Genomic DNA, 26,994 nt, shown 5'->3' with positions numbered 1-26,994 from the left:
CACCAAAATAAAAAAAACCTAGCTATCCTCTTTCTACAACTCAGCCAGAACCCTGCTAACTCCTGGTGACAACTGTGGCTGGACAAGCAGGCCTGCTAGGCTGAGAGGGAGGGGAAAGGCAGAGGAAATTGGTGGTGGAGAGCGCTGTCCACCACCTGCTTCTCTGCTCTGTAGGGCTATGCAAAGCTTCAGGTCGTGATTCGATTTGGAGGAGATTCGGCCCAATTCAATGGCCAAATCTCCGAATCCTAATTGAATCAGGGGACCAATTTAAAGGTCCGAATTGATTCAAAGCTCTCTGAAAATTTGGCAAAGATACAGAGAGCTTTGATTTGGGCAGTCCGAGCTGGTAAGTACTAGGGGTGGGGGAGGGGGGGCTGGGGAAGAGGGGGAGGGGACCATGGGGGGACGCCTGCCAGCCCCCTGACCTTCACCCGCTCCCCCAGCTCCTGCGACCCACGCCCAGCTCCCCATACTTTAAAAAAAAGTCCCGATGCTCACCGGGTGCTGCTGGCTGGGGGGCAATCCCCACTGCCCCATGCTACATGGGGGGCTCTGCATGAGCCCCCTTGACCCCCCCCGCTCCCCCTGCCTTCCCACAACTGCCCCGCCTGCTGGGGCTCTGGCCCTTTAAGAACAAAAAAAAGCAGAGAAAAGCCCCAGGACTCACTGTTTCTGCAGCTTTGGGGGCTCTTGCAAAGCCCCCCATGTGGTGTGTGGCAGCAGGGATCAGCCCCTGCCGGCAGGAGTGGTGAGTCCCAGGGTTTCTTCAGGGTTTTTTTTTTTCTTAAAGGGCCAGAGCTGGCCCATGCAGGGCACCCATGGGGGGGCTGGGAGAGCCGGGGAGGGCCAGGGGAGGGGTATGGGAGGCTCATGCAGAGCCTCCCATGCAGTGAGGGGCAGCAGGGATCACCCCTTGCCCAGCAGCACCTGCTGAGCCAGGGCTTTTTCCCCACCCCCCCCAAGTGCCGGGAGCTGGGGTAGGCGGGGCAGCCATTGCCAGGCTAGAAGAGGGGCGGGGGGTGGGCCTGGCCTGGCTGATTCTGCCAAATCAAATCAGGATAGTGATTCGAATCACTGAATCGAATCGCTGTCTCCCGAATGGGCCAAATCTGAATGCGAAGCAAATATTAGCTGGTTTGCACAGGCCTACTGCTCTGCTCTCCCCATTCCTCTACTCCTGTCCCTGTGAGAGGAGGGTGAGGGAAGAGTGGAGTCTTTGGAGCCTGCTCCAGCACCCTGTAGCTGATGCTAGAGAAGCCTGCAGCATATTCCATCCAGGAACAGCATAGGAACATATCTATCCTCTGGCTGAAATGTTTCTTCTGTGAAACAATTAATTTGTTACTTCTGTTTGCACCCTAAGCCTCTTGACCTAGCCATCTGCTTCAAGGCTGTCAAGTATCTGCATCCAGCTCAGCAGTTGATATAAAAAACTACTATATAGGGGAAGAAAACTATTTGACCCCAAATTCTAACCTGTCAGATAATTTGTTTAATGCGTCTGCACCTCTACAAATAAGCTTTGTTGAAAATAACTGTCATTTTTAAATGTATGCTTAATTTTCTGACATTGACAATGTGGGCAATTCCACTACAGTTCACTATTATCAAGCCTAAGGCAAAAATAAGTGCTGGGTTAATTTGAGGTCTGGGTTAGTTTGCTTTTGCATAATCCACTTCTTTCTCCTGCTTCACAGTTTTTATTTTTCCTGGTTCTTCAGACATGCTGGAATCTAATACTCCCCTCCACACCCACCACCATTCCCCTGCTGTGGATAAATCATGCAATTAAATTTGTGTCTAATTCCTTAGCTCTCTGGTTCATCAGTGATGCAGTGCATTATCACCTGGAAGGGACAAATGTAGTTATACACCTGGGACTCCACTTCACATAGGCAAAGACATCCACAGAATAGATGTTCCATCTGCCAAAATGTGAGTTCTATCTGGACTGGCTCAGCTTTGATGCTCTCTACAGCAACACATGCTTCAAAAAGAAAAAAAATCTACCTATGGAACACTGATTATCTACAGATTACGTGGCTATGATTTCCTTAGCCGTCAAGGAATGGTATGGAGGAGACTGGACTCTGAGAGTCTGGTAAGTTTTTAATTAGGATTTAACAGAAGTTGTGGCAGGTTGATAAGACTTGCACCAGCCGGTCCACTTTGTGGGGACAGTGCCTGTATAAGAATAGCAAGAAAAAATTGGAATAATTCAAAAGTTATCAGAATTTTCTGCAGCATAAGCTACATCTCAAGGAGTGTTATAAGACAGTGATTAGCAACCTTTTTGTCACAGCAGGCTGTAATGAACTGTCTCAGGACCCAGGTAGACTGGCACCAGGACCTGGCTGCAACTGCTATTTCCCCTTCCTTCCTGGCCACATCACAGGCAAAGCTCCCCACCATCTGGTTTCAGTGCAGTGACCACAGCACCCAGCTGTGCTTCAGTCAAAGCCCATCAGGGCTGAACACCAATGAAGTCCCCCTGTCCAAAGGCTGGATCCAATGACTCTGAAGGCCAGATCTGCCCCTTAGCCAAAGGTTGTTGACCCCTGGTTTAAAGATAGTTCCTCTCCCATATGCAGTTCCCAATCTCTTTGCAATTTCATAACTTCCCTTTAATAACTGCAATATTTTCTTAGAAGTTTTAGTTATATTCTGAAAAAGAACATTAGTTTTCACATCAGTCTTACTGTACTTCTTGTTTATACTCTCCTCTCATTAGTTCTGTTTCCTTTTTTCTTATTCCTCTTCCCCTCCCCCCACCCCATCTCCCAAAGTATGTTTCTTTATCAATTAATATTTTTATCCTCTCTTTCTTCTGCCCATACTTTTGGACCACTAAGGTCTCTCCTCTAGAAATGCTGCCCAGACACCTGCCTCTCTTTTCCCCCCAGCTTCGTCATAAGTTTTTACCCTTTGGTAATTAATAATTTCACTCCCCTTTGGGGTTTTGTTTTTTTCTGTCTTCTACTACAAGAGCAGCCATTGCAGGCTTTTTTTTTGCACTGAAAAGTCTGAATACCTACAGAAGCAACTGGAAGCAAGGAATAAAGCTAGAACCACGTGATTTGGCAGCTATCTGTGAACTAGCAACAGATATCCATGGCCCTGGACTGAGAACTGCTATTATAAGTTAAGAAGAAACAGGAAAATGTGTAGCTAAACTTCTCCAATGACAGGTAGGTACTAAAATATGAAGTATATCAATGGTGCAGTTGTTTTCCTAATTGCTACTTTCAGCCAACAATATTTTTGTACTAATGTACTTATTTTGGACTCAGCCCTACAAAATGCATGTTCAGATTTAACCTTTGAGCCTATAAGGTATTCCATGAAGGTCAGTGAGATTACATAAAACCTTAAAGCCCTCAGAATTAGGGTTTATATCAGTACATAGTATATTAATTTTAATATTAGTAAAATACTTATGGATACCCAGAGAAGTTGTGGAATCTTCATCCTTGGAGGTTTTGAAGACCCTGCTAGATAAAGCCTTAGCTGGGATGATCTATCTGGGGATGGTCCTGCTTTGAGCAGGGGGTTGGACCAGATGACCTCCTAAAGTCCTTTCCAACCCTGATTTTCTATGATTTTTATGATATGTACCTTTATTATACAGAGCTGCAGGAGACCCTGGTACATTTAGTTAGAACTCTTAAATTTCAATCTGCTTATATTTTCAATTTCTTATAACTTTCTCAAATAAATTATTTCTGTGCTGAAATTTTATATAGTGATTTTTCCTAGCTTTAGCAAATCAGTATTTTTATATTAAAAAGAAGAAAAAAACCATTTGCCCATATGTTTTAATCATAAAGTTTGAATATTGGTAAGTTCTAAAAAATTAATAAAATGGAAATGAGAACTTGACTTGGATTAAAAAAAAACAACCCTAGATTTTTTTCAAGGAGAAAATTTGAAACCTTCTTTAAGTGACAAAAACTGGGAATGTCATTAGAAGCTGGCTATCTATTCTTTACAAACATATTTTAAACTAAAATTCTAGTCACAAAAATTACTTTTCATAACAAGACCCATTTCTTAAGGAGGTCTCAATCAAGCATATTTTACTTTACTGGAAAAGAGGGAAGAACCCACAAGCAAAACCCCGTAAGCAAAATATTGTTGGTTCCAGATCAGTGAAGAGCATTTACTACAATGAAATCAGGAATCTACACATGCAAATGCTGCTGGATGGGTTTACTCCAGAGTAATTTACTCCGGAGTAAACCCACCCTGGGCAGGCATCTACACATGCAGAGATTTGGGAGTAGATTTGCTGGCCATGGAAATAGTCTGGTCCCGCTCCCTGTGGCCCTGCACTGCCCCCTGCAGCATCTAGGGGGAGATGGATGCTGTGGCTGCAGCTGCCTGTGGCTGGGGGCCACCTTTAAAAGCCAGCCTCACTCCCTACTCCCTGGCCACCTGCCTTTCTGGCTGTGGCAGAGCTGGTAAAGAAGAGAGAAAGATCCCACTTGCACCCCCGCCCAAATCATTTGAGCACCCAGGACTGACCTAGACGCTCAAACCAGCTCAGAGTCAGGAGAGCTGGGGCGCGTACCTCACCCAACCCTGGATGAACCAAGAAGCCTCATGGAGGGTAAGACTGATGCTGGAGATCCACACCAAGGTGAATCAGCATCCAGAGAGGGCATAGGGCCAAAACCCCACACCAGCTCTGCAACTGAACCAGGAGCCAGCTGATCAAGGCTTGGTTGTTTCCTCTGTAGGGATTACAAGCCTCAGCTGTGCAGCCAGGGTCACACCTAATTGGAGCACAGAGCTGGCGAGAGAGCCCAGGAACTAATGCTTGGTGGTGAATGGACATCAGTGTAAACCGAGCGCAGGATGGGTGAGGAACAGCTGAGCTGCTCACCTTACATTATTCTTATAAGACAAGGGTTTTCAACAAGTGTACTCCTTCTGGTGGCAGCGGCTGGATGCCGGGGGGGGGAGGGGTGCTCGCACACACAGGGGCTCAAACACAGCAGCCACCACCCACCACCCACCACCCCGCACTGCTGCCACCACCCATTGCCCTGCACTGCCGCCACCTACCACCCCGTGCCGCTGCTACCACTGCCCTGCACCCCACTTTCCCACAGCCGGTCACACATGTGGCCCCCTGGGCTGCTGCTGGGCCTCATGCTCAGCCAATTGCATGCCACCTGTGTGGCCCGCAGAGGAATGCTGCTGCCCGCCCTCCCCCCCCGCCCCGCCCTGCTCCATCGCCGCCCACCCACACATACCCCCTATCACCGTTCCAAGTACCCCTAGGGCAGGGGCTGTCAATCAGGGGTACACATACCCCTGGGGATACTTAGACCAGTCCTAGGGGGTACGCACAGGATGGACTTTCGGGTATCCCAGGAGCTAAATCTGGCACCTACAGCAACAAGGGTGGGTGCAGATAGGACTTTAAGTAATTAAATCACCGGAGGTATGAGGCAGGAGTGTAGGGGTTGGAGGAGCTCCCAAAATTTGGCGCATAAGGTAAGTTGGCCAGTCCTGAAGGACACGGTGCTGCACAAGATTGGGATCGTTCTTGGTACTCCATCTCCGCTCAAAAATTGACTGTTCTCAGACCAAACATCACCTCCTATAAATTTTCAAAGTCATGGTGGGCGAGATTAAGCAAGGGCAGGAGCAGTCTCCCCTAGAGGAGGGAGTGAGCCAAACCTTTCCCCAGTCAGAGGCCAGGAATTACCCAGTCACCGAAACTTTCACAGGAGGCAACTGTGACTTGGTGACACTGGCCCAGAGCAATCTGCAGAGCACTATGCCAGCACACTGCAGCTCTGTCGCTAGAATCTGTTCCCACCACACCATAGCTGGTCCACCCCCAGGCCCCAGGAGCAACATCCAGCATCTCAGGCTCCTGCTGGCCACCCTGCTCACTATGCTACACCATTGCAGTGACTGCCACCTGGCCCAGGTCAGTCTCAGCCCTAGTGACCCCTCCCACACAGTGTGGCCACCTGGCCAGACTCACCACAGCATCTCAGGCCCCGTGACTCTGCGCTGCTGTCGCCTGGACCCTGGCAGGGATGCCAACAACACACATCTGGACACCACCCCGTGTGCTGTCCATGTGCTCCTGGGGCTCCAGCCCTGCTGCCTGTAGGCCTGCCTGGCAAGCCAGGACTGATGGCTGCACATCGTCCAGCACAATGATAAGCAATGGCTGGATTCCTTTTGCATGACCCAGGTCACTTTCCAGGAGCTCCTCAACCAGCTCCACCTGTACCTGGAGCAGCAGCTCACCACCGTGCAGCAGTCCCTCCCTGTAGACATTCAGCTGGCCACTGCCCTGCTCAGGCTAGCCATGCCTGCCAGACTGCACTACATTAGCCACCTTTTTGGTGTGCACAAGGTGGCCACCAGGGAGGCTATCCTGGAGGTCTGCAGCATCCTCCAGGATGTGTGGGGACACACTGTGGTCCCGGTGCATGACCCCCTGGAGGTGTTGGTGGGGTTCCACACCCTGGGCGTCCCCCCAGTGCATCAGGGCCTTGGACGGGACCCACATCCCGATCACTTGCCCGCTTCACAGCAACTGCCCTACTACAGCTGGCAGGGCTTCCACTCGTCATGCTCCAGGCTGTCGTCTACCAGCAGCCTGCCAGTGCCTACTGAGGGGCTAGCTGCCTAGCAGTGCAACCCTGAACTTGGAAGGAAGAGAAGCTCCCTTTAGCTCAGGCTGGTGAGAAGTGGGAACTGCAGGCATGTCAGGTACTCCCAGGACTGAGAGAGCCAGAGAATGGGGCAGTGGCTGGGCAGCAATTATGATGACCTGGAGAGGGAAACTGAGTTTGAAGCGGCTGTTTGCATTTTTTTGTACCAGTTTAAACTGGAGGACTGAGTGTAGCTGATAGGGGTGGACAGGAGGCCACAGGCCACCAAGCATAGAGACCTTTCAGGATCTGGGACCTGGTGGGCTGCTTGGGCCAGAAGCCCAAACGCCTTAGAGGGAGGCTGAACTGAGAACAGCCTTGGTCTGGGTCAGGGACTTCAGAGGGTGCTGGGCAAAACTAAGAGCAGCCTTGGGCTGGATCAAGGACACCAGGGGGCACTGGGCTGAACCAAGAGCACAGCCTTGGCCTAGGTCAGGGATGCCAGGGTGGCTGGGACAAGGTACAAGACACAGCCAAGGGGCCAGGAGACAGAGGGGGCTGACACCAAGAGAGCTGGCCTTGAATCAGTGGGCCAGGGCCGGAGGCTTGCAGCCAGAGGAAAGGAAGGCTAAAGCCAAAATGGCAGAGGCCTGTACAAAAGGACTGAACTGTGGATGGAGTAACATTTACAAGGCAAGAGTATGGCTGTAGGGGTGGAAGATGGCCACAGATGTAGCCCTTAAGGCAAGCAGGACCTGAGGAAATTAGTAAAGAGAGAGACAGAGAGAGCACCCTGGGCTTACCAGCTTCTGAGGGCAGCCTCCTCTAATTACCGTTTAACATCAAGGCATGGCAGATGAGGAAGCAGAGTGAGACCCTGGGAGGCTGGAGTGAGAGCCAGGCAGGAACAAGGCAGCCACTAGGGGACATCATGGCACCCCCCTCCCCACAGGGGTCTGTGTGGAGGGGGTGAGAGGCTCTTTGGTTTGTGGGGGACAGGGTCTGTTACAGGGAGTTGTTATAGGGAGTTGAAAGTGAGGCAGTGTGTGCATGTTACAGCAGGGTGTGTGTGTGTTTTGGGGGGGGGGGGGTGCTTGCCCACATGCACATGCATTGAATGTGCAGCCTGGGAGGACCAATGACCCCTGTTAGTGCAGGACCCAAGAGATGTAGCCCTACTGGTGTGGCTTGTGGGGCATGTGGCCTCTGGCTGCTTTTTAGTTGGACAGTCAGCCCTAAATCATTTAATCTGAGAGTAAAGACTTTACAGATTCTAGTAGTGAAGCCCATACATTTCCCAAGTCAAAAAAAGACTGAATATCTCCATAATATCTTTTTCTAAACAAAGTAGGAAAAGTTAAAGCAAATTCAATTCCCACAATTTTAAGGATAAAGTATTAAATCTTCAGAAGTCAAGACACTCCAAAAGGTAAGGTTTTGCTCTTGGCAACAGTGCTGCCACACTGTGAATATAGCTATCAATGTGAAATGTACAAATATCATTCTAGGCTCTATGACCCTTACCTTTCCAGCCTAGTGCCCACCCTTATCTCTCTCATCATGTGCATGATTACCCACTGGAACAGGCTACTTAGAGAAGCGGTGGAATCTCCATTCCTGGAAACTTTCAAGGGTAAGTGAGACACTTAACTAGGATGGTTTCGTCCAAGGTGATCCTGCCTTGATCAGGGGGCTGCACTAAATGACCTCATGAGGTCCCTTTCAGTCCTACTTCCCTACAACCTCACACTCCCACTGGCTTGCTCTTCTTCTATGCCTAAATGTCTTTTTCTCTCAACTGACCAGTAGGCCAGCTCCAAAAGTAACAATGCAGCATGCTTGAAGCAATGCTTAGTGGTTCCAGTACATTGCTAGAAAGTGAGAGGTGTGGGTTCAAACCCCCTTTGTATGACAAGGAGTCCTAGAACTTGGGCCTTCTCCTTGCTAGGGAAGTGACCTAACCACTAGGCTACTGAGCTAACTGGTAAAAGGGTATCCTTTTGTTTTGATATACTTTGTTCTGTGATTCACACAAGGTTATATTCCTTCCCAGTGGAAGTAGGATCTAAAATCAAAGTAAGTGTGCTGAAGTTCCATTTGCACAGATAGTAAGAAAAATGCTACATTCCTGCCTAGAAATGGAGTTAAAGTTGGGTCTTAGCATCTTGTCCTAACAAAAATCCTAAGCATTTAATACAAGTCAATTTGATTGCCACATTAAAGTCAGTATCCTTTAACTCAAGAACCTTATATTAATCTCTCAGAGATAAAGAAGGACTAATATTCCTGATAGGAATCATCCTAAACTTGAATGTTCTACTATACTTGATAATGATTCTGCCATCTTGGGGATGAGAAAATAACAAGAATAAATTCTCAATCTTCCTATATAAATTCCTCTGTGGATCCCACCCTTCTTACATGACAATTCTCTCATGTGATAGGTCCTTGAGTTCAAAAGACAGAAGATCAGATTGATGAAGCAGCCTACTACTGTATTGAATGGAGCATCTGTTAGAGACAATGCAGAAGATATTCTGTTTTTAGGACTTTTGATAGAAGGTGATATTAAGAGGGAAGTAACAAAGTGCCGAGACCTGTATAAGAGAACCTCGACAAAGAACCAGGTTTAATTCCCTCTAGGGGTTGTTGGGGTACCCAGTGTACTTATCTAAAATCTTGTCTTTTAGATAAGCTTAGAATCTCAAAGTATCTCTCCCTTCTGACACAAGGTAGGTTTTCCACACACATAGAAAATGCCAAACATAATCATCACCAGTATAATTGATGGGCACAAGGTGTAGTACTTGAACACTTTTGAGGCTCCAGGCCTGACATAATCCTAGTAAGGAGCTGAAGGCTGCCAAAACACCAGTAAGGCTATCTACACTAAACTACCCTCAATGGTAAACCAAATATTTAGAAGAAAATTTTAAACTAAACTAAGGGAAAGTCAAGCCTGAGTACACAATTAATTCATTCTCTGTGCTGGCAGGGGGTGCATTCTGTGGTGACTCATTTTCCCATGCAGGGTGGGAGCTCAACACTTGGAAAGACTTTCACCTGCAGGTCAGATGGCTCATCCCCATATACCTGTGGTATCATTGGTTTTGCTGCCCTTCAACATCATTGGTCATGCCACAAAGGAAGCAGGAAGCTACTCAGCCACTTAAGGGACTTGCAATTTGTTCAGTGTCCCCTATTCCTGATTTTGCCTGATACCAGCCTCCTGAATTAATACCTAGAGTTTTTGATTTTGCCTCCTGTCTAAAACTTGGCTGTGACAACTTAAATATGACTGCAGACTTTGCCTTTTGCTCTAATACTCAGCCTTGATGCATTCCCTTGCATGCTGTGGGTGATAAAGTCAACCTTGTGCGAGAGCACTTATATACCCTACTAATAGCCAGTGCTTTCTTTCAAGACAGTTCTAGGAGCACCATGTCTCATAACTAGTAAGGCAAAAGAACTGTTGAGGATAAATGTTCATTATTCTGAATGGCTGACATATAATGTTGATGCTAATGGTAGCTTAATAGAGTTTTGTCTGGGATGTTAAAGGGGGAACTTTCAAAGGCAGAAGTGATGTTTAGCATGTAATATGTTTGCAAATTTACCTATACACACACACACACACACGCTCTCTTAAGTATGAAGAAGAAAAATCTCTCTTAGAGCACTTGTATCCAAATACAAAAAGATGTGTAAAATTAGTGTCCTATTAATGTACCGTAGCAATAAAATTCCACTCAAATGTTATACATTTTCTGTTGATATAATTATATGTTTACAGATCCAATCCTGAGTAAAGCATGGGGCCTAGCGCAGGCCTTATCATGGAATGACAGCTGTAAGTATATGGATAAAAAACAGAGAGAGAAAAAACAGTTCTAAGAGAGGTATATAACAGTCACTTAGACCTAAAAAATAAATCATATAGTGCCACTTACTGGTATGAAACTGAGAAGACTATTGTAAAAGCAAAGCGCATCTATGACTGGGAGAAAATAAGGCAGTCTGATATTGATGGATAAACAAAAGAAAAAAATGTCAATTGCGGAGAGTCAGGGGCAAAAAACAGTGATAAGAATGATACTGGAAAAGCAGGTAAGCTGGCAGGGGAGTTCCTGGTTATCAGGGGAAAAGGGTGAAGAATCCAGAGAGAGTTCTGAGAATCAATAGGTCACTTTTTGATTGGATTCAAATGAAGATAGGAAGCTACTAAAGGTGACTGAAGATGAGGCTGATACTGTCTTATTTACTGAAGGAAGAAAGCCATTATAACATGGCATTCTGGATACCCTGAAATTTGGAAGGGGTATGGCTTGGGAAGACTTTAAAAGGTAAAAATGAATGCAGTCAAAAGGTAAACAAGGGTTTTGACAGAAAGACAGGGTCAAGATAAAGACAAATTCCAGCAGTGTTCCAGAAATGGTGATTGATAGGCTCATTTATAGATAACAGATGTGGGAAATAAGGCCTTGTCCCAGGGGTACAAGCACGGGGGCTACACACCCCCAGAGTAGAAACCCCGAAATCAAAGGCTACTTACCCACTTCAGGACTCCGGATAAGCAATGCCAAGGGGAGAAACCCATGCGGTTCATCAGCTGCACTTATATACAGCTGGAGCTGGCGGGTGACATCACAAACTATTGCTTGCCAGCTGGGATAAGGATAAAATATGGCACCAGCTGGAAGCGGAGGAGAGTGGAAGAGGCAGCGAAGGCTGTGGAGGCTCTCCACACTGACAGCCAGCTGCACCGGCAAGAAAAGGGAAGTCCTGATTGAGCAGGTATGTCCTAGGCAGCAGCGGCTGCAGATAGCCTTCACACCAGTCACGGGCAGCATTGGCATGTGGAAGGAGACCCCACTCAGGGAAGAGCAGGGGAAGTGCCAGAGACAGTGGAAACTCTCTACACTGGGGACTCACATACCGGGTCATGGGAGAGAAACTGACATAGAGAAGAGTGGAGGAAGCTTTCAACAGAGGTAGAGAGCACCTGGGGGACACAGCCAGGCACAGGCTCAAGGGCAGAGAGAATAACAAGGCTGTTCAGCCTGATCTTTTTTTACCTGCCTTTTCTTTTCTAAGTGTCCTTCCTTTTCATTTCCTTCTGGCCTGTGCATACTCCTCTGTTGTCTTCTATTTTGTTTTGCCCTTTTATTTTATTTGTCGGTAACCCTACGTCAAGAGATCTGAGCGACAACTGAACAACGAGGGCCACTTACAAGAACTGACAGGCAGCCAGCATTGAGCAGGAGAGACCCGCAGGAGAAGGGAATACCCAACAGACCCATGGTCCACTAGGAAAGGAGGGATGGGACCTGATGCCAGAGAACATGCAATGGGTAAGGATCATCAAGACCGGAGGGCAAGCCACACCAAGATCAGGTGGCCGTCAGAGGCTGGCATATGGAAGGGGTGTAGGGGAGGTGGAACCCCACAAATATCTGTCAGGAGTAACAACCAATCCCAAGGGACTGCCAACAGGAGGCCCCACCACTGAAGATACACTCAAAGTTGTGGCAGGTGAGTTCTGGGGTCCTTCCCAGGGTGATCGGGGCCCCTGTCAGAGGTTGCATGAAGCCTCCCTGAGCCTATCACCAAGCACCCACGCCAAGGCAGCATGTGAACGGATATTCTAGCCAAGACGGGCACAGGCCCAGTTCAGGGTAAAGATGTATTCTGGCAATAGAGATGGACCTAACATCAGAATATCATAATTAACCCTTTTGAGACAATGTCTTTAATAATTTATTTAACTAACTTAATGCATTTGACTGTCATTCTCACTAACTTTTAAAAGGCTGGCAGATTTTGAGACCTAGAACAACAACAAAAATATAACTTACTTCTTTGTTCCTTGCAGTTCATGGCCCCTTGCAGGGATGAACCCCCATCAGGCAGGTTCTGTTGTGTTTTGGGTAATGTGCTAAATCAGTGCATGTCCTTGGCCTCCCTAAGCCAGCACCAGTCCTGGATATTGCCACCAGATTTTTTTATTGCACTTTTTCCCGCAAATTCCCTTGATGGACTGATGGCCATTTTCCATCCCCACAACAAAGGTACTCAGTGGTGTATATATCAACATCTAGTTTAACTGAAAACTAAAGGGACCCTGGTTTAAGACTTTTAAAAGGCGAAAACCTGCAGTCACTGAAGCATTCAATAGCAAAAAAGAAATTAGCAGGTGGAGGTCTTGGTCAAAACTCTGATATAGACCAGAGAAGCAGAAATGAAACTTCTAATAAAGATATAAGCTTGCTTAGGTATAGTTCAAGTTATAGGAAGATTAATACTGGAGATCCAACTTCTTTCTTGAGAATTGAACAAGAGGTTCAGATGATAAATGATTATATCCTGTTTTTCTCAATAGTCCAACTTCTGACATAGGAAAACTAGGGAAATTGTGGCCAGCACTGATACAGAGTCTAAATTCAGCAACTATAATGGGCTTGGGTGCAAATGTTCAAAGTGAATAAAATACATCCACGAAACATGGTCCTTCGGGATTCAGCAATTCTGCCTATTCCTATTATATCTCAAGTGCACATGAAAATTTTATGCATAGCAGTCTACTTCACAACCCAGTAGTTTTCATAGCTCTGTAAATCTCTCTCTCACTCTCTCTCATCTCTGCCAATTATCTGCATCTGCTCTCTTCCTTCTTCTCTGAGAGCTCCAGTAATTAGTAACTAGTTAAATGTACTGAACATTTGATTTGGGGAATCGGTTTACTCTGTATGACCAGTGATGGCCCAGAGATTACTATGGTATGCTCTACCAGTGAATTTTCATTGATGTGGAATTTTTTAGCAGCAATGTTTTATGTTTTGGCACCACCATGAGCCAATTTTGCTTACTACCACATTATTTCATTGGATGGAAATAACTATTCTATTGAAACCTAAACCAATTTACTCTTTGTGCAACTATATAAAATCTTTTCTTTAGGGATTCTTCCAAAAGTAAAAGATGTTTTTTTAATTGATAATGCACCATGAAAAATAACTATTTTGAAAGCAGGTTCTACTATTGTACCATTTGTCTGTCAAGCATAAAATTAAAATTACAAACTGAGGTTTTTGCATCAGTTTATCAGATCTCTATTACAAAAATACAGAGTGAACAAAAAAGCAATTTTACCAATGCAGCTAAAACTTCCAGGTAACCTATGAACAAACTTAAACTTGAAAGTTAAATATTCCTTCTGGGGGAGTACTAGTACCCAGCTCCATATATTCACTCAGCTTTGTGTACAGAAAACTAAAGGAAGGGTTTGATCCTTAAGCAAAGTAAGTATCCTCACTGCCCACTGAAATCCACATGTATTAGTTACTCAGCAACCCCATAGAATTTGACTTTAAAATATTAGGAAAGAAAACATCTTCTAACTAGTGTTTTTGTAAGCAAATAGTAATATAATGAGTTAAAATATTTATAGAAGTTACAATAGAAATATTTTACAAAATAGGCTTAGTCCTGTGCAGTTTTGAGTACCTGCTGATCTTTAAAGTGAATTGTAAATCAAGCCATTCATCTCGCTGAATCATTCATTTAGAAATGTAATGTGGAACATTTAAATGCCTACAATGTAAACTCAATTGCTGGTGACTTTAGAAGAAATATATAGACCTTAAGTGGTTATTTTGCTACCCCCAAGCTCCCCCTGTGCCTTGCTGCTGCCAAAAGAAATATTCTTTCCCAGGCTGCCAAAACTCCAGTTTTCCCTTGACAACTTCTATAATGTAGTCAGGGGTTTAGGTTGTAGCCGTGTTGGTCTAAGGACATAAGCAGACAAGGTTCCTTGGGTGAATTTGATATCTTTTATTAGACCAACCCAAATAGTTGGAGAATATTTATTAAGCAAGCTTTCGGGTTCAAAAACCCTTCGTCAGGCTAAGGAAGTTTCAGCTGTTGGTGTGTGCTCTTCCTGGATGGAATAATGCAGTCAATGCATTTTCAATTAAAAGTTCTGTAGCGCTTTGAAAATTTAGAGAGTGTAAAATAAAGTGAATCTATTATCAAGGAATTTGTATGATTCATACCTTCCGCTTAAAAGCTGCCCCAAAATTTCTAGTCCTCCACACTGAAATGCCACAAAATCCAGGAGCTTTGGCAGAGACTTTGTTAGGACAGTCACTAAACATACAACTGTTGGATCAAGTGTACCACAGGGAGTGTTTACTAATGAAATGAGTTTATTTGGCATGCAGTTGGTGTGTCACAGTTTGATAGGAAAATGATCAGAAGAGCTTTTGTGCCTTAGGCAGATGTTTGCTGGTAAAATGTGCACAGAGAAAGTGCAAGATATGAATTTTCAAAAGTAACTAATGATTCAGAAGGCCTCAGAAGTACTTCCGGTCCACTTCCAGGTTCACCGCCGAGCACATGGAGGCCCCCCCCCCTCCCCCGCGCACTCCTGTGGGACACTCGATCCACCCCAGCATCGCAGCAATCACGGCTGTGCTGGTACCTCAAGGTATATAAAAAAAAACATTTAAAACTGTGTCTATATCCGAATCACTGATTCTCCGAATCAGCATCAAATCTTCAAATTTGGATTCAGATTAATTGAATCAGGGACAGTGATCTGAATCAACTAATCGAATCACTGTCCCTGATTTGAGCTGAACCCGAATCCAAATTGAATAGGGCCTGCTTCACACACCCCTACTAAGCACTGTCACTAGTCATTTTTCAAAATCTTCAGCTTGGTATTTCTGTTGAAAATCTTCTAAGGGTATATTAACCTTTGGATCCTTGGGTATGATTGCAGCTCATGTAGTTTCATATCTGAGCTAGCTTTAAACTATCAGTGTAACCACTCCAGCCTAGAGTGCATAGAGCCTTTTGCTGCATGCAGTCTACATTTATGCAGCTTAGACTAGAGGTATAGACAAAAGTTATACATAAACCAGTTTAAGTGATCAGGAACAGATTTAAACCTGTAACAGAACAGAAGTTCAATGCACATAAATCAGTTTCAAAATGGCTGAAATTGGTTTAAGATCAACCTGGTTGAACCAGACTTAACTGATTTAGGTCAAACTAGTTTATGAAACTTCTGTCCCAGACCCCTTCCTGGTTCAAGTTAAATCAGAGTCCCCCAGCATCCCAGCCCAGGGCTGCAAAATGCTGTGCTGTCTGCTCCAGAGAGCAGGGCTGGTCCTGCCCCTCTGCTCCCTAGCTGCAGCAGTGAGGGCTGGCTTACTGGCCCTCCCAGGCAAACCCCTGCTGGGGTCTGGGGCCAGGGAGTGCGGTTAAACTTCCTTTCCCCTGAGTACAGAGCTGCCCTGTTTACTTAGTGCTAGGGGTATGCAAAGCAGGCCCTATTCAATTTGGATTCAGCCCAAATCAGGGACAGTGATTCGATCTGTGGATTTAGATCACTGTCCCTGATTTGATTCGGCTAAATCTGAATCTGAAGATTCGATACTGATTCAGAGAATCAGAGATTCAGACATAGACACAGCTTTAAAAGATTTTTCTACATACCTTGAGGTAGCAGGCTCAGCTTGTGATCGCTGCGATGCTGGGGTGCTTGGAGTGTCCCTCGGGGGGGACCCTCCACGTGCTTGGCGGTGAATCTGGAATTGGACTGGAAGTACTTCCGGTCCACTTCCAGGTCTGCTGTGGAGTGAGCAGGGGGGGCCCCCCTGCACTAACCCCAGCTTGGCAATTGGCTGTGGGGAGGACGCCAGGTGCCCCCCCCACAGACCCAGAAGGCAGCAGTCACTGAGCTGGGAGGGGCCCCTGCGCTTTCCCCAGCAGACCTAAAAGTGGACTGGAAGTGCTTCTGATCCACTCCCAGGTCTGCTGCTGAGCACAGTGGAGAGCCCCCCGTGCTTCTGTGAAACACTCCATGCGCCCCAGCATCGCAGCATTCATGAGCCCCTGCTACCTAAAGGTATGTAGAAAAAATATTTAAACCTGTGTCTATGTCCGAATCGCCAAATTGATTCAGAGGGTTCCGGTTCGATTTGGAGAAATTAAAAGGTCCTCTGATTTGATCCGGGTTCAGAGATTCAACCACTGAATTAGGCCGAATCTCTGCCGAGTCGAATCAGGGAATGAAGCTTCACGCAGCCCTACTTAGTGCTGGCTGTGACTGTAGACTACAAATCCCAGGGGCACTTGGAAGCAGGAGGAAATGATAAGCAACCCAGGGGGGAAGTAGGGGGAAACAAGAAGAGAAAGCAAACACACAGCCCATGATGGCTCTGTGCCATAGAACTGTGCTCTAGTGCCCCCCGGCTTCTGGCTTCAGCCACTGAAGGCACGTGGCTGCATATCCTGAATCAAAAGAAAATGTTGGTTCATCTGTTTATTGGTTCAATCTTAGCATTTTAGACTAATCTGCAAAGACTAAATTAATTCAGCCTTGGGCTTTTTAATCTGTACTTAGTTTAGAAGGGTGTGTGCAGTCATTTGCCACTCTAAGGAGCTGCGTGGGGGAACTGGTGTGAGTAACTCAAATTGGAGGAGAGGTGGGTGGGATCAGAGAGGGGCTTGCAGGTCTGTGGGATGGGGATGGGTTCAGAGTGCTAAAAAAGCCAAATCAGGGTGAGGGAGGTGGAAATAGTGTAGCACCAAGGTGAGTGGCTGGGCTTTCCCAGCCCCGAAGCAGCACTACAAATGTATGCAGGTGTTTATGAGAGAGACCACCTGAGTAGGTGCACTACCTTAGATCAAGATTGGGTTAACCCTTTCTTAGACTAGGTTAACGAACTTGGATCAGGAGCGCCATTGGGGGGGTGGGGTGCAATTTAAGCCCACCAGCTATAAATCCAAACAAACCAAGTCTTCAATCCTGCAATGAGCTCAAGTGGGGAGGGCAAATATTCCCAAAGAGTTCATTTCAGGATCGGGGCCTAAAAAGTGACAAGTTGATTTATGTGCAGTACAGACAGCAGTATTTGCATGTTCTGAGAAAAATGTAACAATTTACCAACTTTTTCTTTAGAAACCAAACTCCATGTAAATAATCTTCTAATACCAAATACAAAGAGTAAAAACTTCCCTGTTTTAACTACGTGCTACAACAAGGTATTTGAACTATATGTTCCTTTTCTTATTTCTTTCTGCCCATCTCTGGCTGGTTCTAATCTGCAGTTCCCTGTATTTACCATTAGCCTCCAGTGAAACTTTTCCACTTACATAACTTAGCTTCTGACTAGGAGGCCTGTGTTTTGGGTAATGGTACCTATAGTTTCAGGTATCTTACCCTCAAAAGCACTTAACTGTGTTTTAATAAAGCATATCTATGTAACAAAGCCCAGCTTCAGTTAGGTTTGCAACTGTCTGTCCATTTCAGACATGTTTAACAGTAGTCACCAACATCCTTGCCATATCATGAACATAAATTGTTCCCTAAAATGAAGGCTAGAATACTACTGACATTCAGGCTTCTCTGACAGATGATCCTATACCAGTAACAGTAACCCCATGCCTTCTTTGGCACACATTTGACTTATAACTTATGGTACATTACCATAATGTTCTACTGCAAAGTGAATTTCTACTGGCAGCATAGTCAAAGTTGAAAACAAAAAGAATAAGACTTTATGCATAACATATTACATAACTTCCATTTACTAGAATATTAAAGACCCTTTCCTTTACACTGGCTGCATAAATGAACTTTAAATGAATAAAAATATAATTTATTCCATTTTTAATTATTTTTGCTTATGTGTGTCTAGATATTAAACTATTCTTCTTCTGTCCTAAAAAGGATATACAAGAATCTTGCTTGCTTTGGCCATTTCAATGTATTGCCACTTCAGAAGAATCAAGCGTTCAAGAACAGCAAATGGAAATGTACGTGGATATCACATATTTATTACCTGTTTGCTGATTTCCTACTAATGTTAAACCACCTAGACTTAACAGTGATCCTTTAAACACAAAAATCTGCTGTGAAGCAAACAGCTCAATTTCCTTCTGTGACATTTTCTGCTCTCACAAATTCTCTAGAAGTACCACAGAATATTATATATAATCTGGAACCACAGAGCTAAGGACCAGATTTTAAAGGTAGTTGAACACTGATGGGCCAAGACACATTAAAAATGTTACAATGCATGACCTTTTCAGCAAATTTTAAAGTCAGTAAGAAGATTGAATATTGCAGATAAAAATGTTAAATTATTCAACTTTAACATGATTATCTTATGTGCACATATCCACTGTAAAGGAATCACAAAAACGTTTTCTTGTGGGTTTTTTTAAAGACTAGGTTTTTCTTTTACATGATATATAGGCCTGTGCGAAGCAGCTAGTATTCACTTTGGATTCAGATTTGGCTGATTTGGAGGAAAGTGATTCCATTTGGTGATTTGAATCACTGTCCTGAATCAATTTGGCCAAATCTGTTTTAGAGATTTGGCCACTGCCAAATCGGCTGAATCAAGCAGGCCCCATCTCCCGCCCACTCTCCCAGCTCCATCAAGGGCTGCTCCACCTGGCCCCAGCCTCCAGGCTCTTTAAAAAAAAACAAAACCCATCACTCACTGGCTCCTGCCAGTGGGGGGGGGGGGGGGGGGCGGTATTATCCCCACTACCTGCTACCCGCCGCTGCCCCATGCTGTGTGGGGGGTTCTTCCAAGAGCCCCCAGAAGTCCTGATGGCTACTGCAGCAACCAGGGAGTGCCTGGCTTTTTTTTTTTTTTTTAAAGAACCAGGAGCTGGGGCCAGGTGGGGCAATCATGGAGAAGCCTGGGAGAGCAGGTGGGGGGCACTCAGGGGGCTGGGGAAGCAGACAGGGGGTGGAGCCTGGTGGGGGTACACCATGGTCCCCTCCTCCAACCCCCGTCCCCTTTGCCCCCTACTTACCGACACGGAGTCTGGGTCCAGCTCCCTGCGGTGGTGAACAGGAACTGCTCAAATCTCCAAAGCTCTCCAAATCTTTTCCAAATCAATTCAGAGAGCTTCAAATCAATTTGGACCTTCTTACTGGTCTCCTGATTTGATTCAGATTCACAGATATTAGCCGCCAAATCGGGCTGAATCTCCTCTGAACTGAATCAGCACCCAAAGCTTCACAGAGCCCTAATGATTTATTCACTTTGGACTTCACAATGGTTGCACTCACGTATAAGTCTTTTCTATAATTCAAGCATGCTTGCTCAGTAATTGTTTGTTTTTAAACATTCATTCTGTGCCTTTTAAACACTACTACAATGGTAGAAGTCTTCCACCCAAATTTGTCTTAATACAATGGATTTTAAATGGAAACTTTCTACCGATACCATTATACTTGTTAAGTCTTTCATACAGAAATGAGTGGTATTAACAATTGGAGACAAAAGAACCAAAAACTAAGGCCAAATATTTATGATGGAAAGAAAGTCTTAGAAAAAAGAAAACAGCAGTCTAGGTCAGTGTTTCTCAACCTGTGCGTTGCAACTCAAAAGTGTGTCGCAAGAATATATGAAAGGGTCACGAAAATCATAGGAAAAATGTGGAAAATCAGATTTTCTCCTTTTAAATGAGAAAAACGTGGGAAACAGTGAGTTTCACCTTGCAGACTGGCAGGAGGCTAGCTACTTACACTGTTTACTGGGTCAGGACTGACCATCGATGTTTACAAATGGGTCCCGGTACAAAAAAGATTGAGAACCACTGGTTTAGATCATATATAAAATAGCACAGAACCTCTGCAGTGCTTGATGCTATAAGCATGCCTGTTCTGCCACTGATTTGTCCCTTATGCCAGAGCTGTAAAGGTGGTATGGAGAAGCATGAGCCTAATTTATATAGGATCTTGATGCTCCTTTACCAGAGAAATTTGGCCCATGTCTCTTGGGTTTCCAGTACAATCCTTACATGTTGCTAAAATCAGGCCCCCTTGTGTGACGGGCTTTTAAACCCCTCCCCTCTTGAAGAGACATTGTCACAGAAAAAATAAGGAAACTTATATTCAGCACCAGTTTCTGAAATCCAAATTCAAGGATTCAATCTTGCCCCTTATTATGCAAGTGAACTGTCCTTATGCAAATCATCTCCATTAAATCAATGGGGTTAACTTTGTGGTGGGAGAAATCTCCCTAAGGTCCATTGTCTAGCTGTAATTTGATTGACAGACAACGCGGGTAAAGAAAGACAGCTGTTTATTTGCTCGAGCAAAGACCATAAAGCCAGCAAAAGGCAAAATGGCCCCCCTCAACGGTGAGGCAATCTTTTATACTTCTTACAACAAAGCAAGACTATATGGTTAACAAAAAGCAATATTTGGGGCGGTGCTCTACAAATCTTTGTAACAGCATATTTCTATTAAGCTGAACTAGCACTTTTTAAAAGCTAAAAGTTAAGTAACAGTAACATTATGTTAGCAAAACCTTACACAGTAGAAGATACTTCTCAAGGACACAACCAGTAAGCTCAAACAATGGTTTCTCTGTCTTATCTTACTTCTTGCTGTAGCTGATTTTTTTTTAGCACGCAGACACAGATTCACTTTTTAACTCAGAAAATGCTTGGTACAGTTAAAATGATTACTTGACACAAGCAAAGGCCTAGCTATCATTCTGCCTTGTGGTCAGCTGCATTACTAGGCCACAGGTCATGCCTTGTATTCAGCTGTAAAGCTAATACTTCTTAAAAAATCCAAATTATTGTAAACCTAACAGTATGCTTTCAGAAAACTATTCTATTTCAGGGTAATGACAAACTTGCGCACTACAACTTTATGAGTAAGCATTTGCAGGATGGGGCCCCAAAAGAAATATCTATTTACTACTATCACTAATATCACAATACAAAGACCCATCTGCGCCTTTACCTTTTTAAGTAAGAATTCACACTGCTATTATAAAATGAATTAACAATTTTTAAGAGCGTGACTAGTGCAATAACAGTTTCATGCAACGTAATTCTTCCCCTCAAAAGCAACAAAACATTCATACCTTTTAATGTTCTCAAGGATAACCAAATCATAACTTATCAGAACAAGACACTAGCTTAAAATCAGCAAGAAAAAATTACTACTTATAAACGGACTTTTTAAGGAAACTGAATAGAGCTGTAAATTATTTTGGGAATAAAATTAATTTAGATATCTGCTTTGGCCTACTGAGTATTTAATCAATTAAATATATATTTAAATGAAGTGGCATCTCACTTGCAAAGTCAAAGTACCTCGTGAGTCCTCTGAGACAAATTTCAATTAAAAACAAATTCTTACCGGCTGGCAATTCTGCCATCATTTCAAATGCCCGGTGCATGTTTTTCCGACAGATATCTACTGGATCATTCAAGAGCTGGGCCAGAGCAGGAATGACTTCATTTTCTATAAAACCATACCTACAGACAGAGAGATAGATTTAGGAGAGATTTATTTAAACCATAATAAAACTCACAAATCTCATCAAGGTATAATAATTTAATTGAAGCTCTGTTGCGTATCAGCATGTTACAGTTGTCTGGCTGAAAGTTGGAAATTCTGCTGCTGAATTGCCTCACTGAGATTTCCACTACATATCAGCTCCCCGGTGCCATGCAGTAAACTTTAAAATTATACCTACCTTCCAACATTATGATTAGCCATAATATATAGGATTTCTGTTGTTTTTTGTCGAACAGTACTATCTTGATCTACCAGCAGATACTTCAGGTTATCCAAGAAGCCTGGAAAACAGAACAGATTCATTTGTTAGTATTTATTTACTTCAGTGTTGGCTTAAAATTGCAATGATAAGCAATTTAGTGCACAGTTTAAAAGATTAACTAGATGGATTCGATATCCTGTCCTAACAGTTAGACTCAGAAAAGTCAGAAAGCAAAGTGACTTCCAAAGTTAAGTATCACCAAAATTGCTACCTATTACCCAAACTTTATTTTCACAACTGAAATGCATAAAAAATAGATGCAATATGCTCAATAAAGCTAGCATCATAAATGGCCAGATTTAACACAGGATGAAAAAGTAAAAAAAAGAATCTCACATTATCCCTGCAACTGGAGTTAAACAACTTCCAAATGGCGAATACTCCTGACTAGAGGAAGTACTAGAAGAGGAGGGAACAAAAAATGAGTGGTGGCAAATCTTAAGGTTCCATCTTTATCATTATTAAATAGTTATGTGTGCAAGAACTTAAGTACCAAAAGTACATACAAGACTGAGTTCAGTGGTGCTGTGCCAGGAATGAGTTTGCTTCATCCATTTTTTTTGCTTTTGGCAGGCCATTCACAAGATGGCTAGCTAGACCTGAGGAAAATATGCAGCCAAATATTGGAAGTGAAAAGTATAGGAAAACAGAGGTGCTTTTATGCAATGCAAATGGGTGTGGAATAATTCAGATTGTCTTTCAGCTCAAACTTTAATGGAATGCCACTGGTTTAGTCTCTTAACCTGCACCTTAACTCTACAATCCCCAAACATCCTTTGCTTAAGACACAGCTGTTTGAACCCTCCAGCAGCGCTATGTTCTCTTAACCATCCATATTATCCACTGAAGAGCAGATAGATAGCTAAGAGTAACTAAACTGACTGCTATCAGTTTTGTAAGCCGGGCTTCAGTGTTTAATTCTTTTATTCCATAGTAATTAAAATGTGCATCAAGCCTTTATACTTATTTTTCCAACAGGCTCTGCTAGCTTGGACCCTTATTGTGTGCAGAATCCCAGTTATGTCAGTAGGACTCCATGTGGATATAACAGTTTATCCTGCAGCAGGGTCAGGGGCTTGGCCCTAAAAAGTTTATTGTATGGGTAGTCTTTTATGCCCAGATATGAGTGAGAACAGCAGCATCACCATCAGTCTTGAACTATGTTAGTTTTGAGCCTTTGTTGGGAGAGCAGTAGTTTATATGCTGTCTGAACCATTTGTTGGGAAAGGTGGCATATAAAGCTAATAGACAAACAAATTAAATTTGGAAGAAATATAAGATGGTCAACAAAGGAAAAACACTGATTGTTTTGGCCCTATTTTCTTGCTTTATAATCACTTGAAAGGTGTGTTGTCTCGCTTTACCACCTACCCCCTCTTATCCTTTCCTTCAGAGCCAATATATTTTTTGTGGTTTGTCTTTTTACATGATTGGAAATTCAGGTATTCACCACTTCATTTATCCTATAAGAGATATTGAGTACAGGAAAAACGATGGGATTAGGCCAGCATGAAAATGACATTTTGTAGATAACTGGGGGAAGTGGTTTTTTTGTTTGGACTAATTCATGATGTTTTTATTTACATTTACTTGAATGTCAGAGTAAACATCTTAGAAGAAAAGATGTCAGCCTCAACTGTTCATTTAAGGGGAGGAAATTTCATATTCCACATTCATGCCCCTCAGAGCACCGGCAGCAAGCCAGGAAAGGGCAGGCAGGGCATCCCTTCCATTTCTAAACTAAAAATAAGCAGGAGGGAAAACACGCTCGCATTACAGACCTCTTTAAATGTCATGAAGAAGCAAGTGGAGCATCTAACTAGTTCTTCCCAGCAAGTTTGTAGCACTGCAGATCACTTACCTAGTTTCATGGCTTGGTAGACGTGCTCTGGGTCATGCACCAGGTCACACAGGGCCATCAACGCCTGCTGCCGGGTCAGCAGCTCGGGGGACTGTAACTCCTCGTTCAGTTTAGGAAGGGCCCTCTCCCCAAAAGCGATGGGCGCTTTAGTGGGGTCAGTGTCAGGGGGGAGGTAGGCTGAGATACAAGCGTGTGCCATTTCCAACTGCTAATGGCTGCCTTCTCTTTGCACAAATAAGGACACCCCAATAGCAATTCCACCCCCAAAAGGATGGCCGTTACAGTACCCAGAGGAGAGAGAACGGCCTTCCCATGGAATAAACCCTCTGGCCTCAAGTGCAGGTATGGTGGGATAAAGCAAATACTGACCTAAAAAAAAAAAAAAAAAAAAGGGGGGGTGGGGCAGAGGCAGAGGCAGCCTGTCTGTCCTGGGCGGCTTCTCTCCCTCTGCTCCTTGCCTGGTTTGTCTGCAACCACCCAAAAGCCAAGCCGGGCATTGGGGTGCGGCTAGGTTGGCAGGCACTGGGATCTTCCCCGGGGGATGTGAAGGAACCTGAGTACCTGGAATCAGGGCAATTAACGAGCTTTAAAAATAAATAAATAAATAAATAAATAAATAAATAAATAATAATAACGCTTTCTAAAGAGACCTGCCGTCACATAAGCCAGGACCCTGGTGTAAGTGTAAAAGATCTCAGGAAATTTAAGAAACTTCAAAAAAAACTCTCAGAAATGTTCCTAAATGATGCAATTGTCCGAAAAGAAACCCCGCTCGCGCAGCGCCTGCCCCTGGAGCGCCCAACCCTGCTCCCCTCAGCGCGCGCCGGTTGCCTAGCACCGCAGACGCTGCCCGCGCGCGCCGGGCTCTGGGAATAGGAGTGGACGTTATCTGCGTAGCTTCCCCACGTGGGCGCCCACGTCTGAGCAAGCGGTGCAGCTCACGCACTTCCCGCAGGTTACTACGCAGCGCTGACGCCGATGGCGTGAGTTGCAGAATAGGCGCGGTTCTTGGCGTAGGCGCGGGAGGGCGGTGGGGAAAGCCGTTGAGCGACAGTTGGGCGCGGGCGGGGCTCGAGATTACCTCGCAGTCTCTCTCTCCCCCGTTATGGAGGGGGGAACTGGGTTAGGGCTCCCAGCCATGCCCCCCTGAGCTCAGAGCAGGTGTCACCTTAGAGACTAACTCATTCAAAGAGACCTGTGCTTTTGCAGGCCACCACCTACGTCATGAGGTGTCACCTCCTCTCGACTTGCATCTGATGACACAGGAGGTGGCCTACAAAAAGCTCCATCTTCTCCCACTAGTTCTTTCTAAAGCCGTTGGCATCTTGGCCTATTGCCTCCGTTTCTTCATTTATAAAATGGAATAATAATTATTAACTTTACAGAACTACTGTAAGGATCACAGGAGGCATTTTTTTTTTTTTTTTTTTTTTTTTGCAGTGTGCTTTGCCTTCTTGAAACAATGATAGCATTTCTAGATTTATTTTCATGTCCAAAAACAGGAGTATCTATCTTGTTCCACTTTTTGATTTGGACTTTTACCTTCCACAGGGTGAAATGATTTTTCTGCATTAAAATTTGAGACAAAGACTACCTCAGTACTGTGTTGTTTGTCAGTAAAAAGGAGCACCAAATGGTTGAATATATTTTAAGCTCTCTCTGAAACATTAAAGATTGATATAGCCTCTGATCAAATGTGTGAGACAGAATAACTTGTGTAAATTTATTTCCTTAAAAAAACCCACCAAAATCATACTAAATCCCCAGCCCTTTAAACCAGTGCAGTCCAATTTACCTTCCTCTCACAGTTTGTTCCACTGAAATGGGAATAATATGTGAATACTAAGGTTTAGGCCCTGCTTCTGCTCCACTTAAAATCAATTACAGTTTGTTATTAAAATTAGTGGGCACAGTTCAACTTCTTGGCCTTTAGTTTGAAAGTATTTGTGTTATTTATTTAATTATGTTAAAGCTTTGGTACTTAAACCAATTAATGAAATGGTTTCTTGGCAAGCAGGCTTTTAGACAGCAGGAAATGCTATGCATCATTTAAATTAAAAATAGGAGCTGTTAATTCATATCACATTTAAGCTTTTAAGGGAGTCTTAAGTCCTTGAAGATAGTAGCATTAGGAGCTTGTCACCTTATAAAAAACACACTTCATAATGCCAGGCAAACCTGCGATTCCTGTAACCATTATTTTGACGAATTTTATTTGTCTTCTATGTAAATTCAACATCATTTACAACATTTGTATTTCATGTCTTAGTAACACAATAAATATCCTAGGACAAAACTTACATGGAGCCAAATATCAGAAAAGGATCCAACTATTATTTTAAATGAACTAAGAGTTGCAGTCTGTAAATTAACCTGCAAAATGTGCAATGGAAGTTTTAATTTTTTTTAAAAGATGTAAAATTATTACTTTTTTTTAGAAATGCCCTGCATAGGCTGGTGTTCCTCATCCATACAGGGGTTTGGACCCGTATCTTTACTTCTGCATAGATTTGCTATCCACATGCTTATTTCTAGACTGTGCCCCTGGTTCGTCCTCCCCATTTTCCAAACAGCTACCACTGACGTGAAGTCTGGAGTTCATGGGGATTGTTCTGCTGTAACCTCTGGGTAGATTCTTGCTTTCCTTCTCGATACGATACATTAAATTGTATAGCATTATATTGGGACTGTTAGGCAGGAAGCATGTATTGCATACTGTTAGGCAGGAAGCAGATCTGATCACCTGCCTTTTTCACTGGGTTCTCACTCTAGTGACTTTGACATGCTCCTAGTCACAGGGAAAAATAAGTTGTGTATGCAGCTTGTGCCACAAAAGAGGTCACCTCCACACAATTAAAGTGGCTAATATGTAAGTCCATGAATGTTTTATTAC

General features: G+C 44.1%; 1 protein-coding gene across 1 annotated transcript in view; it reads right to left on the bottom strand.

The window, feature by feature from the left end:
* Positions 1 to 24,902, bottom strand: part of RSPH14 (radial spoke head 14 homolog) — a 226,274-nt gene extending 201,372 nt beyond the window's left edge. The window contains exons 1-3 of the mRNA XM_014593674.3: positions 24,102 to 24,902; positions 22,157 to 22,259; positions 21,817 to 21,935 (exon numbers count right to left, since the gene is read on the bottom strand). Of these exons, the coding sequence (XP_014449160.1) occupies positions 21,817 to 21,935; positions 22,157 to 22,259; positions 24,102 to 24,300 (421 nt within the window). The 5' untranslated portion in view covers positions 24,301 to 24,902. The remainder of the gene's footprint in view (positions 1 to 21,816; positions 21,936 to 22,156; positions 22,260 to 24,101) is intronic.
* Between the last annotated feature and the right edge of the window lie 2,092 nt (positions 24,903 to 26,994).

The sequence above is a fragment of the Alligator mississippiensis genome, chromosome 10 (genome assembly GCF_030867095.1).
Source record: "Alligator mississippiensis isolate rAllMis1 chromosome 10, rAllMis1, whole genome shotgun sequence".
NCBI classification, from domain to species: Eukaryota; Metazoa; Chordata; order Crocodylia; family Alligatoridae; genus Alligator; species Alligator mississippiensis.
Note: the sequence above shows the minus strand (reverse complement) of the source record. Positions and strands in the feature narration are given on the sequence as shown.